Below are 15,012 nucleotides of genomic sequence, written 5' to 3' on the forward strand. Positions count from 1 at the left end.
AAAATAATCACCAATTGCACAACAACAGCAAGAGTTGGATTAGATACGCCACAAAAGTAGAGGAATAATAGGAGTATAAACGATCCATTTATGGAACTCAACCTATAAGAGATAATCCATGCAACTGATAATATAATAATAACCGTGGTAATTTCAAAAGAAATCGAGTAAATTGAATACAAAACTCAAGCTACCTTGGAATGCAGGATGAACCGCTTCCACCAATGCAACAGAGAGTTTGATGAGTTCTTTCCTGACTTGAAACTCCAGTTTCAGCGAAGCTTCTTGTAAAACAGTTTTTGCAGCCGACTTTATTAGACGACTAACAGTGCTGACTCTGTTTTCAGATAACTCATCCATGATGGCATTCAAGCCATTTGCAGTTTGAACAAGAGTTTGAGCATCCAATGCGAGTTGTGGTGGAAGAGTCGTGGTAGAAGGAGCAGATAAAAGTAAAGACTGCAAATGCAGCAGTTTCGACATGGTTTGGTTTACTGCCGTATTTTCGTAAATTGAAACTGAAGAATGTCAAACTCGATTTTATGAACTTGTCAAACTTTCGGATTTCCGAAATTTGAATTCATTCTTCAATCGACATTTTTATTGTTTCAAACTCAAAAAAAATCAAATTATTAAAGACTAAAAACACTGCAATGTCAAGGAATTCTATAAAAACAGTTTATAATGAAACATTATTCAATCATCACTCTTCAAAGTATTACAAATGTTTCATTCTAGACAAATTCAGTTGTAAAAACCATTTTCATTTATTCAAAAATCCTATAATTCATCAATAAGTCAGACACTTTTAATCTTCATACACTCAATTTATAATAAAAAGGATCAGACATTTTCAGAGGGAAAAAATGAATACCATTTCCAAACTTGTTACTCGGAGAGTAAACAAGCGAATCTGGCTGGGAATGGGTAGGTTCTCCAGTACAACCAAAAGGTTAAATACTGGTCCCATTAATCCAGAACTATAGATCAAAGGATCAACAGCATAGCTGTTACGGTAACACATATGATCATCATATCCTATACATGCGAGTTTCTTACCTTGAATTATGAGAAAGAAAAACTAAAACCAAAAACTTGTTAAACCCTAGAATTATACAGTCTGAACTCTATATGTTTGGGGTCTGATTAAAAAAAAAGTCGAATTTCTCGTCTTTTTGCAGCACTTGTTGCCATTATCGACTGCCTCGCTCTCGATTCTCTTGTCAGTGTGTGTAAGTTGTTCTTTGGACTATCAAATGACTTTATCATACACTTTCTTTAGATTCTAGCTGGACTATTTTCTACCAACGCATTGATTTTGGTGTATTCATGATGGATTCTTGCCAATATAAACTCATCACTTTATGGTGGTAAATTTTATCATTTATTCAAGAAACTGTCTATTCAAATAGTCTGAACTTGATTTCTCTCAATTTAACTGATACTTGTTTGTGCTTTAATCTGTATACTGGCATCCTGATTGAATCATCAATTTTGCTACAATCCTCATGTCAGAGTTTCCATTCATCACATACTACTTGAAATGTATCATCTTGTGGCATTTATTTCTCACCAACAGATTTCAACTTTAATACCAGCAGTCATATCTGTGACATTGTTCTAGTGCAGTGTCTTTGTCAAGCTTTTAATTTTTAGAAAACAGCGTTTCAAGGTTTAATCATGTCCGCTTCTCCTACCGAGAAACCTGTTTCAATTGCTCGCGAATATGCAAATGTAAATCAGGATATGCCTAGAGAATACTGGGATTACGATGCACTTGAAATCTTATGGGGGTAAGTTGGTTGGGTTTTACCCCTTGCTCAAACTATATATACTTCATCTTGACGTAGTCTAAACTCTATACTATTGATTTACTCGACATTTTGTGCATCCAGCGGTCAAGACAATTACGAAATCATTCGCAAGATTGGCCGTGGTAAATACTCGGAAGTCTTTGAAGGCATCAATGTGGCCAACGATGAAAAGTGTGTCATCAAAGTGCTCAAGCCAATTAAAAAGAAAAAAATTAAGCGTGAAATCAAGATTCTGCAGAATCTATCTGGTGGTACAAATATCATTCAATTGTTGGATATCGTGCGCGATCCACAGGTACTTGGTAATCATACAACAAAAAGGCTCCATGATAAACACTAATATACTCTGATACTCTAGTCAAAAACACCTGCTCTTATATTTGAGCATGTCAACAGCAATGATTTTAAAGTCCTTTACCCAAAACTCACCGACTATGACGTTCGTTACTATATCTTTGAACTCCTCAAGGTATACTATTGTTCAACTGTCTTGAAAATATACCTTGAATTGGCTTGTAATTCATCTGACCATGTGTAACAACTAGGCATTGGACTTTTGTCACTCTCGTGGTATTATGCACCGCGATGTCAAACCTCACGTAAGTGAATTCGGCTGGATCCTAAACCAACAAAAGCTAACATGACTTGGTTCACTCCAATTTCTAGAATGTAATGATTGACCATGAGCAGCGAAAAGTAAGTTCTAAATGTATGTTTCAATACACTCTGTACCTAGACTAATCGTCTACGTGTACTGATTAGCTTCGCTTGATCGACTGGGGTCTTGCAGAATTTTATCATGCAGGTACTGAATATAATGTGCGTGTAGCATCGCGCTACTTTAAAGGACCAGAACTTCTTGTAGATTTTCAAGAATACGATTACTCGCTAGACATGTGGAGTCTAGGCTGTATGTTTGCCAGCATGGTAAATATTGATCAAACCCTGTACTTTTATCAAGAGTATCGATTTTAAATCATAACACCAACTTTAGATCTTTCGCAAAGAGCCCTTTTTTCATGGTAGTGACAACTATGACCAACTTGTGGCCATTTCAAAAGTGCTTGGAACTGATGAACTTTATGCTTATCTGGACAAATACGATATTGAGCTGAGCGAGCACTTTGATGGTATTCTTGGAAGGTAGGAACTCGAGTATTTATAGTAGATGACCATCTCTTGGAGTATTAATTGACGTGTAATATATAACGTGTTGTAGACATCCAAGAAAAGAATGGGAGAGTTTTGTGATTCCAGAAAACCAACGATACATTTCACCCGAGGCACTTGATTTGCTTGATCAGCTTTTGAAATACGATCACCAAGAACGATTGACACCACGTGAAGCAATGCGACATGCGTATTTTGCGCCTGTAGTGGAACGGAAGAGAAATGAGGATGAATCCAAGCAATAGTAATATTGTTTGGGAGTCGATTTAAGAATTAATTGTTTGTTTTTGTTTTAGTGTAGTTGAGTCGTGTTGCTGCAGTTTGGGTTGAAAAGTCACGTGTATGACAGAATGAACAAGTCACGTGTATGAGGATAAAATTTAAATTTGCTTGCAAAATCCACTCGCAGCATTTTAGCGAAATGCAATGCCATTACGTGGTGTTGGGAGTGGAAAGAACTGCAACTGCCGATGAATTGAAAAAAGCATACAGAAGCAAGGTACAGTCTTGGTTTCTAGCATGAATGCAAGTCATTATAGTCCAACCATTGATTTGAATGCATATACTAGGCGTTGGAATTCCATCCAGACAAAAACCCTGATCGGAAAGAGGAAGCAACAGAACTGTTTACTCATGTTCAAGCTGCGTATGAAGTTTTATCTGATCCTCACGAACGAACATGGTACGACTCACATCGAGATGCCATTCTCCGCGCTGGCAATTCAACCTCGGCATCATCGCAAATGGAAACAACACCAACTTGCGACCTGATGCGTTATTTTTCTCCCTCGTGCTACACATCCATCACAGACCCATCTCCAAAAGGTTTCTACGCCATCTACAATGCCTTGTTCATAAAACTGTCACAGGAAGAGTCTGAATCAATCCAAACAGATCCCGAATCCATCATGGAACACATGTACGACGACGAAACTATATCCCATACCAGCTCTACTCTATTTGGAGATGCAACAACTTTATACGAGCCCTATCTTCATTCGTTTTATACACGGTTTATGCAATTTCAAACTGTGAAATCGTTCAGGTGGATGGATGTGTACAAAATGAATGACATTCCCGATCGAAGGGTTCGAAGATTAGCTAAAAAACACAATCACAAAATGAGAAGTACAGCAAGAAAAGAATTCGTTGATGCTGTCAGAAGGATAGCCGCATACTTGTACAAACGAGATCCGCGTGTTGCTGCCTACTTGGCTGAAAAGGAGCGTATAAAGAACGAAACGCATCAGAAAATAGATGAGCAAAAACGAGCACAAAGAGCTCATCAAAGAGCTTTGGCTGAGGCTTATAAAGAAGCAGAATGGACTAAACACGACTCTATTGATGTCATACAAGAAGATGACTGCGATCTCTACTTGGACGAATTTGTCTGTATTTCTTGCGACAAGACATTTCGATCTGCTATGCAGGTAAGCATTACTTGGTCGATACATGAACAAGTAATGTCAACTCTAATTGTTTTAAATCAATACAGTTGGCCAATCATGAGAAATCAAAAAAACATATCGAGGCTACTGCAAGATTAAGAGCAGAACTTTTGGCTGATGGGTTTGATACCATCAGTGAATTAGATCCAGACGACTCTATTGTTGATGAAAAGGAAGTTGCTATAGATGATGTACACGATCAAAAATATGTTGAATCTGATGTTGAATCCTGCTCATCTTCTCATCCATCAATTTTACCCGATAACAAACATGTCGAAAAATTGGTGATGGACATGAACTCAGTATGCATTGATTCTGAGCTTGCTGCATCTCCAACACTTTCTTCACCTGTACTTGATGTAATAGTATCCGACGACAACGACAATGATGTATGGAACACTAAAAAATCAAGTAAATCCGCCAAAGGAAAACGAAAGCCTCGAGAAAAAGGAAAAGCACACTCTTCAACCAATCTTAATACAAGAGTTCCCGTTTTAAACAAGACTGCAACTCAAGCCGAGATGACTGCTGAAAAGCAGAAACACGTGTGCAAAACAGACAAGGCATTGAAAGAAAGCGAATGGGTTTGCAATGGTTGCACTCGAGCATTTTCCACCAGAAATAAGATGTTTGAACATATTAAAATCAGTGGTCATGCACTCGCCGTTGCTATAGATTCGCTTAAAGATTCCAAAAGTAAAACACGCCAAAAACGTGGTTGACGATTCACAACAGTCATGCCGGTTTGAAAGTGTTGATTGACTAAAAGTCGGATAGGTACAAAGTGTGGGTAACATCGAGATGATATTTCCATAGATTTAGTATTCATTTAGACTTGGTTAAAGCTTGATGACACTGACAAACATGCCGTTGTCCACCTTATGATAACACATTCATTTCTTGACTATACAAGACACTAAATAAACCATACAATTTCATTGAACCAAAATATTCTGGCCATACAATGTGTCTTGTTTAAAATTTTCCCTGTGATGTAGTCGGTAACTCTGCTTGAACTGGAGAAATGATCAATAAGCTGTTATTGAGCAGCAGCTGTGCAAAATGGATTTAGTAATTCACCAAACTCGGATTCCTTGATGGCTTTCCAATTGGAGTTCCAAGCGTTTGCAACCAATCCCAGTCCGAGCATAGCCAACCGTCGACTTTCTGTCACATCCTTGGCATCAAACCATCCAGTGCACGTTCCCCATACAATCAAATGCACACCCATGTGAATCAGACATAATTTAACATCTTCACATCCAAACACTCTAGACTCCAGTGTAGCTAAATAAGCTTTTTGAAAAGAGAGAACAAGTACGGGAACCGGACATCTGTAGATATGAATGCTATAGGCTTCAGCAAGAAACTGACCCAAATCCATTGGAGTTGGACCAACGCGAGCCAATTCCCAATCGACAATCGACAGTCCAATAGCAACATGTTCTGATTGCAAGTGTGAATCAGATGAATTGGGTTCATGGTTTGAACTGATGTCTACAATGATATTTCCTGGCCAAAAATCACCCATACATAGACTAGCATGCTGATAAGCGTCGCCATCTAAAAGAATCTTGGACGCCCATTTGACCGCATCGATTCCATCAGTCACAAGATCTGACGCAATTCCTAGCGAATTCAAAACAGTTTCAAACCGAGCATAGAGTATCTCGTTTGAAAGAGCCAATGCTGGCTGGTTGATGAATTTATGCAACTCTGGTTGGGTTAGAGATCGACCTGTATTGTGCAGTCTAGCAATAAACTTTCCCAATCCAGACCCAACAGCCTCATGAAACTGGGTCGAAGTAGGTGAAAAGTGGGTGTAGATGGGATCTATTGGCACATTTGAATCTGCTTTTACAGTAGCTGATGGATAGGAAGACATGAATGCCTTCAAGTTCATACTATAAAGACCAGCATCTTGCAGTATAAAGACCGAGTTTATGTCGTCAAAATGCAGTATTCGAGGACATTTTACAGTGTATGTTGCATGCAGCGAGTGATCTTGACCCAAAACAGGACATGGATTCAGGAGTGAAATGGTTTTATCGCTAGCAAAAGTCATGGCAGCCACTTCATCCTGAATACGAGATTGATAGAGTTTCATGGAAGGATTGGATGCAACAAAGCCTTCTGCATGCTTGACAATGACTGACACAGTTTGAGTAAAAGACATTGGTTTGGAACTGTTGCATGGTTGATGCTGGTTGGAAAGACCAAATGGAAGTTGTACTTGTATGGGAGCATGAATGATGACTCTCCAAATAAAGTTTGCAGATCCACCTTGCAATGGAGTGACACTCTGAACTGTATCTGTAGGAAACAGACATTTGACCCACTCAAGAACACCATCTTCTTTGGTCAAATCCATCATGTAATGCTGTATATTGGGACAAGTTTTTTGTAATGTATTATTATGGGTTGGATTACATGCTCAAGCCTACAATCACATTGGTTGGATTGGATTTAAACTCATTGGACTCGGATCTGGTCTGTAAATGATCAAGGTTTCCATTCATCAGTCATTGCTGGTCTTACAACCAGCTCAGAGTACTACAAACTATACTAGCTTAATCTCATTCACAGTATACCATTTCAATACAATTCTATTTTTAAACCCAAACCAATTCTGAATATTATTTCAAATCAATAGGAATGATACATGTACAAAGTTGGAAACAGACATGCAATAAGATGTTCCAAGAATGTAGGTCATGATAAAAAGACAGCTGATGTAGTGTATCAAGATAGATAACAACGTTTGAATTACAGCATAAAGATAGAGAATGTCATGATACTGATCAGTAGCATCATACAGTTAACACCCATGTTGGAAGTAGATGCGTTGCTTTGAGATTTGGAACCAGTGACATTCGCGCTGGCAGTACTTGCAGTATGGTTGCTTGCCTCGTTCACCATAAAATCGCTGTAGAGAGAGTCAACCTTGATACACTCTGAAAGAGGCTTAACTTGCCATCCAGCCTTTACCACGGCATCCAATGAAGGTGGAGCTTGTATAGCGTACTGATAGGCAAAATCGTGCTCAAGGGATATCACACCGTTTCGAGGACCAGCAGCACGCTCTGTCATGATGGCCGATACATTGGTGAACCCATTGGTATCACCAGGTGCAAAACTCCAATCAACAGCCAATAACCCCATGGATGCAGTAATTGCTCTGACACGATCATCAATATCTCCATATGGAGGACGATAATATTTGGGAACAATTCCAACTGCTTCTTTGATGATGGTTGCAGTCCACATAAACTCTGCTACTATCTGCTCATTGGTGAGAGTAGTAAGGTATGGATGGGACCAAGTATGGGCTCCAATATCATGTCCAGCAGCAACCACCTTTTTCAAAAAACTCGATCCATCACCAAGCACTCGCGATCCAATAATAAAAAAGGTTGCTTTAAGATTATGCGAAGCTAGGGAATCAAGAACCATCTGCGTATTGTTACTAATACCAAAAAAAGCACAAGTTAGATTCAATAAACTGAGCTACAGTCGTATTCACGTAAAACAACCCCCTGGATAGGAATGCCAAAAGTGCATAATAGTATGCATCATGATGGACGCTGTGCTTGACATTTGGCAATGCCCAAACTCAATTTCTAGTAAATGCAACGAATATCTGTTGTCTATTCCAAAGCAAAATAGCAATTGCATGATAATACAAAAGTATTCTATTTTGCACAAATATGGCTTAAATGATAAGCTTGGTGAACCGGCTAGACTTCCCGGCAGTACTTTAAAAGATTCAAGTCATGCCAAATATGCATATTGAGAAAAGACTTGAAACCCCATCGACTACAGGGATCTTCAGCACAGCCGATAAACCGAAAGAGTCCGAGATACTGTTCAAGTAACTGTAGGTTGCATTCATGTAGAATAAAAAAACAGGTCGTGATACCAATAAAATCAACTTACGTTGGCCCATCGTCATAAGTCATACCCCAATGATTGTCGTCAACACAGCGAGTAATATCTAGAGTAAAATTGTTGATAGTCATGGGAGCTGAATTCACTGGGATGTTGGGCATATGGATATTCGAGTTGTGTAAAAAACGAGCACTCCAGGTTGGATTCGGAGGGGGTACGGTCATAGATGCCGGATAATCGATTTTCGTAGGAGTTGCAGCATGAACAGACAATGTCAAGGACACCACTGTAGCCAATAAAAGATGTACTGAAATCATTATTGTTTTAGTAGTTGGTAAAAACCAAAACTCGATTAAAAAACAATATTTAAAAGTTGACTGGAATTTTAGTCACAATTAGATTAGTTTAACCCTGCTTAGTGCGAATATTAAACGTAATAGGATTCACTACAGGGGTAGTCAATCGATCCTGTGATTGGGAAACGCTTTGTTTCTGATGCGGCCGTTTGCTCCATGTGTTGAATTTTCAGACTAGAACAAATGTATGCTGAAATTCAACAGGCATGAAAATTCAGCTGGACCTGTTATCGTGGCAGTGCTCTGGACTAATCGTAAGTGGCGTTTATTATTGCATTCGACTGCTTTATGGGTTCTTGCGTATTCCAGCCAATAGCCTTTCCTGATACTATCTTATAGCCGTATTCACGTAAAATAAAATGAGTAAGCATTCATTTCTGCAAGTCATTTACAGTAGATCTCAACACTGCAAGTCTCTTGGTAGTACTGAACCAAACAAGAAACGTGCTTGATTGCAAGGACTTGGACCAAGAGCGCACTGGCATCAAACTGAAACCTTGGTCAAACTGAGCAATTCGATACTAATCAGCTCAGCATGTTTTGTAATTGAAATTCTATTTGTTGGCAAGTCCAGTATATGCTTGAATAAAGTTGGCTTTTTACAAGACACTATTCAGAATGATGTGGTACTACTTGAAAGTTTGTTTGGGTTGGCATTCATTCAAACATACTATAATCTGATACCGATGTGCATTTATGGCAGATTGAAACAATGCTTGGAGTTTCATAAATACTCGAGCCTGTTCAGGTATACATTGAATCAAGGAATTTGAATTCGCTTAGAAAACGTAACAGTTGCTTGACTGATTCTGCCCAAAAAATAGCATTGAACCCGTTCAGGTCCGTCAGCTAATTGAAACGGCGCGTCTACGTTCACTGCCACAAATGAAACAAAATATAGTCTTGCTTCCGTATTCTGCAAGCTCAAAAACACTGCCAAATTGTCTTTAAAAACGATATTAGTTTGCATTGATAGGATCGTGTCATTTAATTCTGTACAACCCGCTTATACCCTTACCTCTTCATATCTGTTACCATCACTTGTTTTCAGAAAACGTATCAACTGGACAATCAGTAGGTATGGTTCTACCATGGCTTTTTGTGTATAATGATTTCTTGATATTTAGAACTCGAGTCGTTCTGCTTGAATTTGTGCTAGCATAACCAACTGTTTGGTTTAGTCTACCATATGTCTACCGGCATGGTACCATGTCTTTATTCATCAAAACCCTATATATTGAGGTGATCACTACTAGTCATAATGGAAATTCAAGCAGTTCATGTTTAATTTACGTTTACTGGACTACATTACTATCCCCAAGCAGTTGCCCACAACATCTGGACTACTCGATTGAGCACTGCTGATTTCTCGTTTCTTTTTTTTGATACTACATTACCACTTGTTTTGAGCGAATTGATCCTGCAAATGTTTTTATTCAGGGTCTTTTAATGTAGTGCTACATGGTTTTGACACTTTAAATGTGCTGTTTTTGGAATCTTGCAATATTTGACATTTTAGCGCAGATGATATCACTCTTTCCGACATATTTAAAACCCTGCTGTTATCATCGTGTACTAATTTCATCCATTGTGCAACTAAAATCTGAAAATCATAAATAGTCGACCAAAAGTCTGCTTACCAAAGTTGTGTCTTCAAGAGTGTGATATAAATCACCATGTCTCTTTTAGCTTTGACCCGCTCGTGGCCAAATGCTTTTTCTGTATTCGCGATGATCCTTCCGACTATTTATGGTGCTGTTATCGACCAAACTGCCGCAAGTAGAGATAATACTACTCAAATCAAATCCATTCATTCCAGCAATGCCTTTGACGACTTATTAGATCATGTTCTTAATATCGAAGACTTTGTAAGTTTTTATTATACTTTCTTGGTTCTAGTACAAGTAACTTTGTCACCGCCTGTAATCTAGAGTCAGATCTGTGATATTGGCTGCTACCAAATACATGGCAATACTTGACCATTCGGCCCAACCCATTTACGCTTGTTTATTTGGAAATCGGGGTTTTGACAGTGCAAAATGCGATTACCGTTTCCTGGTCTCAACTATTACTGCTCGTTCCATTACATGTTATGTTTTATTAAATATCCGGCTTGTGCTGGACGCGGTGCTAATGCCGCCCGTTCACTCTTAATTACGATTTTACGTAAAGTGAAATACGTTTGTATTTATCTTGCAGTGACTTTCCTTTGCTTTGGAACAAGTAATCATTACACATTCCTTCCGCTTTCCTACTACAATAGATCTCGACTCTTTCAAAACACAATATTCATATCAAACTATAGTTTTGAATCAATACTGTTTTGGAATAACCACACTGTACAATCACCATCATATCACAACCATCTGTTTATTGTGCATATTGGCATTCTTACTACTGTTCCATCTATGTGAATACAACTGTAGTTATGATTTTTTAACTCTAGTTTGGATCTTTTATTTGAAATAATAATAGGTATCTAATCCACGTGTTGCAACTTGGCTGGCTTATCTATGGGTTCAAATCTTGCAAGGCATCGTTATATTTATCTCGCTGTTGGACTTTGCTATTTTTACTAGTCTATTGATCTATGGCACTATTTTAACCATTCGTGCTACTCGTGGACTTGAAAAGGTAGATTCAATACCATGTGACTTGCTTGTACAATAATTTATCACTAATACGCCTTGCCAGTTTTTCCCGATTATGGTTGCTGTCCTTTTCCTAGTATTTAGATTCTTGTACCTTCCATTCCTGATGCTGCTTATTCCTATCCCGAATATCTGGCACTTTCCAAAAATTGTCTTTAAAATCACGTTTGTTGGACTATTTTTACTCTACGTCATTGTATTTTTAATTACCATCATGATTGCAGCCAGTTGGGCCATCAAGTATCGCATCTGGCGCAACTCTGGTCGTCATGAAGACAAGGTGCTTAAGCGTGCTCGATTTCGTGTGCGTAAACGCATTCGTCACAATCGTATTCCGCAAATAATTGTTGTAATGCCCATCTACAACGAAGAACCAGAAGCTTTGATCAATGGGGTTAAATCTGTTGTTGACTCAATATACCCCTCTGCTCGTGTTACTGTTTTTCTCAGTTTTGACTACGATCAAGAAAGTCCTTTGTTTTTGCATCTTATGAAGTTTCTTACTCAGAACCCAACGGAAGAACCTGGACGCTATTCAAATCGCACTGTGTTGTACTACAAGGGTGTTCAGTTTGTTATAAACAGATTCCCTCATGGTGGCAAGCGTGGTACGCAAGCACACACATTTCAGCAGATCAAGCAAATGTACAGCGCCGTCGAGTCTCAAACTTATGTTCTTTTTGTAGATTCTGATATTATTTTGTATCCAGATTGCATGATTGAGTTTGTTCGTGCCATGGAAAAAGGCAAAAATTTGGTTGGCATGACTGGATTCATTTCCGCCATTTCTTCTCGTGAACGCAACATTCTTTTATACTGCCAAGACTGCGAGTATCTTACCAGTCAGGTGTTTTGGCGCTCGCTAGAAGCCTCCCTTGGTGGTGTGACATGTCTTCCTGGTGCATTGACTATTTTGCGTCTCAAAGAGCTTTCCAAGGCAGCCGAAACTTACTTTTCCGATCTCAAAACGGAAAACATCTTTGACTTTCATCGCTACCATTTAGGTGAAGACAGATACTTGACGCATTTGCTCATGGAACAGTCTCGTTCGTATTCTATCGGGTTTTGCCCATCTGCACGCGCAAAAACTGAAGCTCCTAATACATGGTCTTCGTTTTTGAAGCAGCGTCGTCGCTGGTTGCTGGGTGCATTTTCAAACGAAATCTACTTTTTGTCCGACTATCGCTTGTGGATGCGCACTCCTTTTTTGCTTCTGTTTAAATTCTATGATTTTACAGCTCGTTCCGCTTCATCTTTTTTTATTTATGTTGTCGTCATTCAGCTCTGCAGTGGTACAAACTACAATTGGCTTCAATTGCTGATTTTGTTTGGTCCTGTCATGATCAACTGGCTCATGTTGCTTGTATTTGCTCTTGTTTTACGACGGTTCAAGGTGTTTTACATGTTTCCTGTCATGCTGATTGTGACTGCATGGGCCAATTTCTTTGTCAATGTGTATTCGATCTGGACATGGAATGTGCGTAGCTGGGGTGGTCCTCGCGCTTCGGAAATCAAGCAAGACGATATGCTCGAAATCGTAACAAGCACTTCCACCAAAACACCTGTAAACGATACAGTTACTCTCAATGGCGACTCGCCTTTGACTTTAAGAAGAAGCAGCACTTCCAAGATTATTGTTACAACCCATGGACAATCCGGCACTACGCGTACTTCTCCAACTTCGGTATCGCCTGATTCCATTGGAAATATGCCATCTCCATCTTCTAGTAACATGGATATGAGTCGCTCGTCATCAGCAACAAATGTTTCTTTTGAAATGAGCAACGATACTTTGACTGGTGTGGACAAACCCCTTCCTCCCGTTCAATTTCTACCACCACTTACTTTATTCGGAAACAATTTCTCTGCAACCTCGTCCGTTTACTCTAGTGACTGGGATTCGGATGATATTGACTCTGATGATCTGGATTCTGATAGCGAAGGTAGTTTTGGACGCTCTGGAAGTTTAAGTGGAAGTCCAAAACTAAACGTATATCGTCAGCCTCTTTCCGGAAATCTAACTCGACCTGGCTCACGCTACGCAGGTGGATCTTTTTCAAATGGATCCACATCGTCCCTTCATATCGTTACTCTTCCTCCAGCTGAAATTGATGGTTCTTTTACTGATAATCCCGAGCCACTGCAATCTTCTGTGTCCCCTTCAGACAATGTTCCACTTGGAATGCAGTACGCTACACATTCACGATCAAACTCTTTACCAGGAGCTGCTGTTCGTAACCCAGCCTCAATCACTCCTCCCATTCAATACTCGCCTGCTGGAATTCATCAGAGAAGCTCAATATCTGATAATCGTGCACAACCTAATGAACGACCAAAATAAGTCTTTTATTTACATGAATACGAATGTAAAATGAAACACTTGTATTTATCTGCAATGATGTCCTCTTGTTCTGGAATAAATAATAGCTGAATATTCATTATGCTTTTCTATTAAATATTGGAGTTGGTTATTCTCATACTTTTGTTGTACTCTAAAAACTAAATTGAAATCTTGGGAATGCAACACATCTAATCCTCGTCAACCACTAAGCAATACTCATCACTTGCTATTAATCATTAAACTGCAATTCCAAACAATGACTCTTGAAACCCATTATAAAACAATCACCTATAAAATACTTGTATATTTCTCCTTTTATAAAAAACTACACGTCAATTTGGGTAGACCGAGTAGGAGTGTTTTGATCCAGTAAAGAATATGGTTGCAAGATGGTTCAAATTGATATGTAGTCTTGCCATGATAAAAAATGGACAAGTACGCTATCAACAATTGATGTTTGTTCTAGAATAGTCAAGATAAAAACAATTAGGAAGATTGCTTTTAATATTCATAGCATGTAATGGGTTTGGAGTATTTGGGTATAAAAATGGATTTTGGTTGTGGTTATTTAAAAAATACCATGATCAGTATATTGTACGCTTTGCTTTTGTATCACAAGTCATGTAACATCACCAGACCATGTTTGAATGAATAAAATGCGATTGCATACAACTATTGATGCATTGGTTAAATTTATTTGAATCAAACAGAGTAGAGTGAAATATGCTATTTTTTGAACCACTTCATAAAGTTGTACAGCTTTGCCATGAATCCAATGTTATGAGTTCTCTTGAAGTCGATTAATTCAGTTAGAACTCTGTTGTATACTTTTGTTGCTTGTACACAATAAGGATCAAGGTGACGTTTACTATGTTCCGTATTAATTGGAGGTTTGCCAAACATGATTCTAGCGGAATCTGGCACAAACCTGGCAAAAAACGAAACTGCTTTTTGTTCTTCTTTGATTCGATATGGAACAGGTTTATCCTTGGGATTATAATGTTTACCGCACCACCTGTTCATGATTATCGTGTTTTGATCCACAAGTCTCTGTAGTTTTGCAAGTCTTTTCTGAATTTGTTCCTTTAATTCACGCTCATTGTTTGGACTACTGATTGTCGGCTGGCATATATTTGATGGTCCCGGTCGGCATGCAGGACTTTGGCTTGATTGAGAGGTTTGAATAGTTTTACTAGGTGGAACTACTGCCATGCTGCTAGTGACCACCAAAGTCAATGCGAGTAAAATGTCCGTGAGCCTCATTGTTGGATTTGATTGGTAAAAGTAATCTGTGGGTTTGGTGTATTGAACGTGTATGCTAGTCGATTGGTTACTACACTTGCA

At 38.8% G+C, this 15,012-nt stretch overlaps 6 protein-coding genes across 6 annotated transcripts; 3 read left to right on the forward strand and 3 right to left on the reverse strand.

Moving 5' to 3' along the window:
- Window positions 1-1,195: 1,195 nt before the first annotated feature.
- On the forward strand, window positions 1,196-3,484 carry BATDEDRAFT_20828 (uncharacterized protein). Its single transcript, XM_006682084.1, has 9 exons — window positions 1,196-1,232; window positions 1,599-1,793; window positions 1,896-2,109; window positions 2,173-2,283; window positions 2,360-2,413; window positions 2,481-2,510; window positions 2,577-2,741; window positions 2,809-2,957; window positions 3,034-3,484. Exons 2-9 carry the CDS (start codon window positions 1,681-1,683, stop codon window positions 3,227-3,229), a joined length of 1,032 nt encoding a protein of 343 aa, XP_006682147.1. The 5' UTR covers window positions 1,196-1,232; window positions 1,599-1,680; the 3' UTR covers window positions 3,230-3,484.
- BATDEDRAFT_91881 (uncharacterized protein) lies at window positions 3,406-5,377 on the forward strand (the record flags this gene model as incomplete). Its single annotated transcript, XM_006682195.1, has 3 exons — window positions 3,406-3,483; window positions 3,554-4,414; window positions 4,480-5,377. The coding sequence occupies 3 exons, from the start codon at window positions 3,406-3,408 to the stop codon at window positions 5,152-5,154; spliced, it is 1,614 nt and encodes a 537-aa protein (XP_006682258.1). The 3' UTR covers window positions 5,155-5,377.
- Window positions 5,378-5,471: 94 nt separating this feature from the next.
- Window positions 5,472-6,806, reverse strand: BATDEDRAFT_91882 (uncharacterized protein; the record flags this gene model as incomplete). Its single annotated transcript, XM_006682233.1, has 1 exon — window positions 5,472-6,806. The coding sequence occupies one exon, from the start codon at window positions 6,804-6,806 to the stop codon at window positions 5,472-5,474; it is 1,335 nt and encodes a 444-aa protein (XP_006682296.1).
- Window positions 6,807-7,046: 240 nt separating this feature from the next.
- On the reverse strand, window positions 7,047-8,636 carry BATDEDRAFT_17858 (uncharacterized protein). Its single transcript, XM_006682077.1, has 2 exons — window positions 8,369-8,636; window positions 7,047-7,898 (listed from the first exon to the last, which is right to left on the reverse strand). Exons 1-2 carry the CDS (start codon window positions 8,542-8,544, stop codon window positions 7,199-7,201), a joined length of 876 nt encoding a protein of 291 aa, XP_006682140.1. The 5' UTR covers window positions 8,545-8,636; the 3' UTR covers window positions 7,047-7,198.
- Window positions 8,637-9,679: 1,043 nt separating this feature from the next.
- Window positions 9,680-13,764, forward strand: BATDEDRAFT_36075 (uncharacterized protein). Its single transcript, XM_006682163.1, has 4 exons — window positions 9,680-9,754; window positions 10,297-10,544; window positions 11,152-11,310; window positions 11,371-13,764. The coding sequence occupies exons 2-4, from the start codon at window positions 10,353-10,355 to the stop codon at window positions 13,666-13,668; spliced, it is 2,649 nt and encodes an 882-aa protein (XP_006682226.1). The 5' UTR covers window positions 9,680-9,754; window positions 10,297-10,352; the 3' UTR covers window positions 13,669-13,764.
- Window positions 13,765-14,394: 630 nt separating this feature from the next.
- BATDEDRAFT_27803 (uncharacterized protein) lies at window positions 14,395-14,931 on the reverse strand (the record flags this gene model as incomplete). Its single annotated transcript, XM_006682101.1, has 1 exon — window positions 14,395-14,931. One exon carries the CDS (start codon window positions 14,929-14,931, stop codon window positions 14,395-14,397), a length of 537 nt encoding a protein of 178 aa, XP_006682164.1.
- Between the last annotated feature and the right edge of the window lie 81 nt (window positions 14,932-15,012).

Source organism: Batrachochytrium dendrobatidis, assembly GCF_000203795.2.
Source record: "Batrachochytrium dendrobatidis JAM81 unplaced genomic scaffold BATDEscaffold_15, whole genome shotgun sequence".
NCBI lineage: Eukaryota > Fungi > Chytridiomycota > Chytridiomycetes > Rhizophydiales > Batrachochytrium > Batrachochytrium dendrobatidis.

What these genes read in the sequence shown, in the direction of transcription:
- BATDEDRAFT_20828 (XM_006682084.1), top strand. Translation starts at nt 1,681, where the DNA reads ATGTCCGCTTCTCCTACCGAGAAACCTGTTTCAATTGCTCGCGAATAT. An exon ending in ATATCTTTGAACTCCTCAAG is followed by an intron (nt 2,284 to 2,359) that starts GTATACTATTGT and finishes TGTAACAACTAG; the next exon opens with GCATTGGACTTTTGTCACTC. An exon ending in TTGACCATGAGCAGCGAAAA is followed by an intron (nt 2,511 to 2,576) that starts GTAAGTTCTAAA and finishes TGTACTGATTAG; the next exon opens with CTTCGCTTGATCGACTGGGG.
- BATDEDRAFT_17858 (XM_006682077.1), bottom strand. Translation starts at nt 8,544, where the DNA reads ATGACCGTACCCCCTCCGAATCCAACCTGGAGTGCTCGTTTTTTACAC. An exon ending in ACTTATGACGATGGGCCAAC is followed by an intron (nt 7,899 to 8,368) that starts GTAAGTTGATTT and finishes TTTTGGTATTAG; the next exon opens with TAACAATACGCAGATGGTTC.
- BATDEDRAFT_36075 (XM_006682163.1), top strand. Translation starts at nt 10,353, where the DNA reads ATGTCTCTTTTAGCTTTGACCCGCTCGTGGCCAAATGCTTTTTCTGTA. An exon ending in TTCTTAATATCGAAGACTTT is followed by an intron (nt 10,545 to 11,151) that starts GTAAGTTTTTAT and finishes AAATAATAATAG; the next exon opens with GTATCTAATCCACGTGTTGC. An exon ending in CTACTCGTGGACTTGAAAAG is followed by an intron (nt 11,311 to 11,370) that starts GTAGATTCAATA and finishes ACGCCTTGCCAG; the next exon opens with TTTTTCCCGATTATGGTTGC.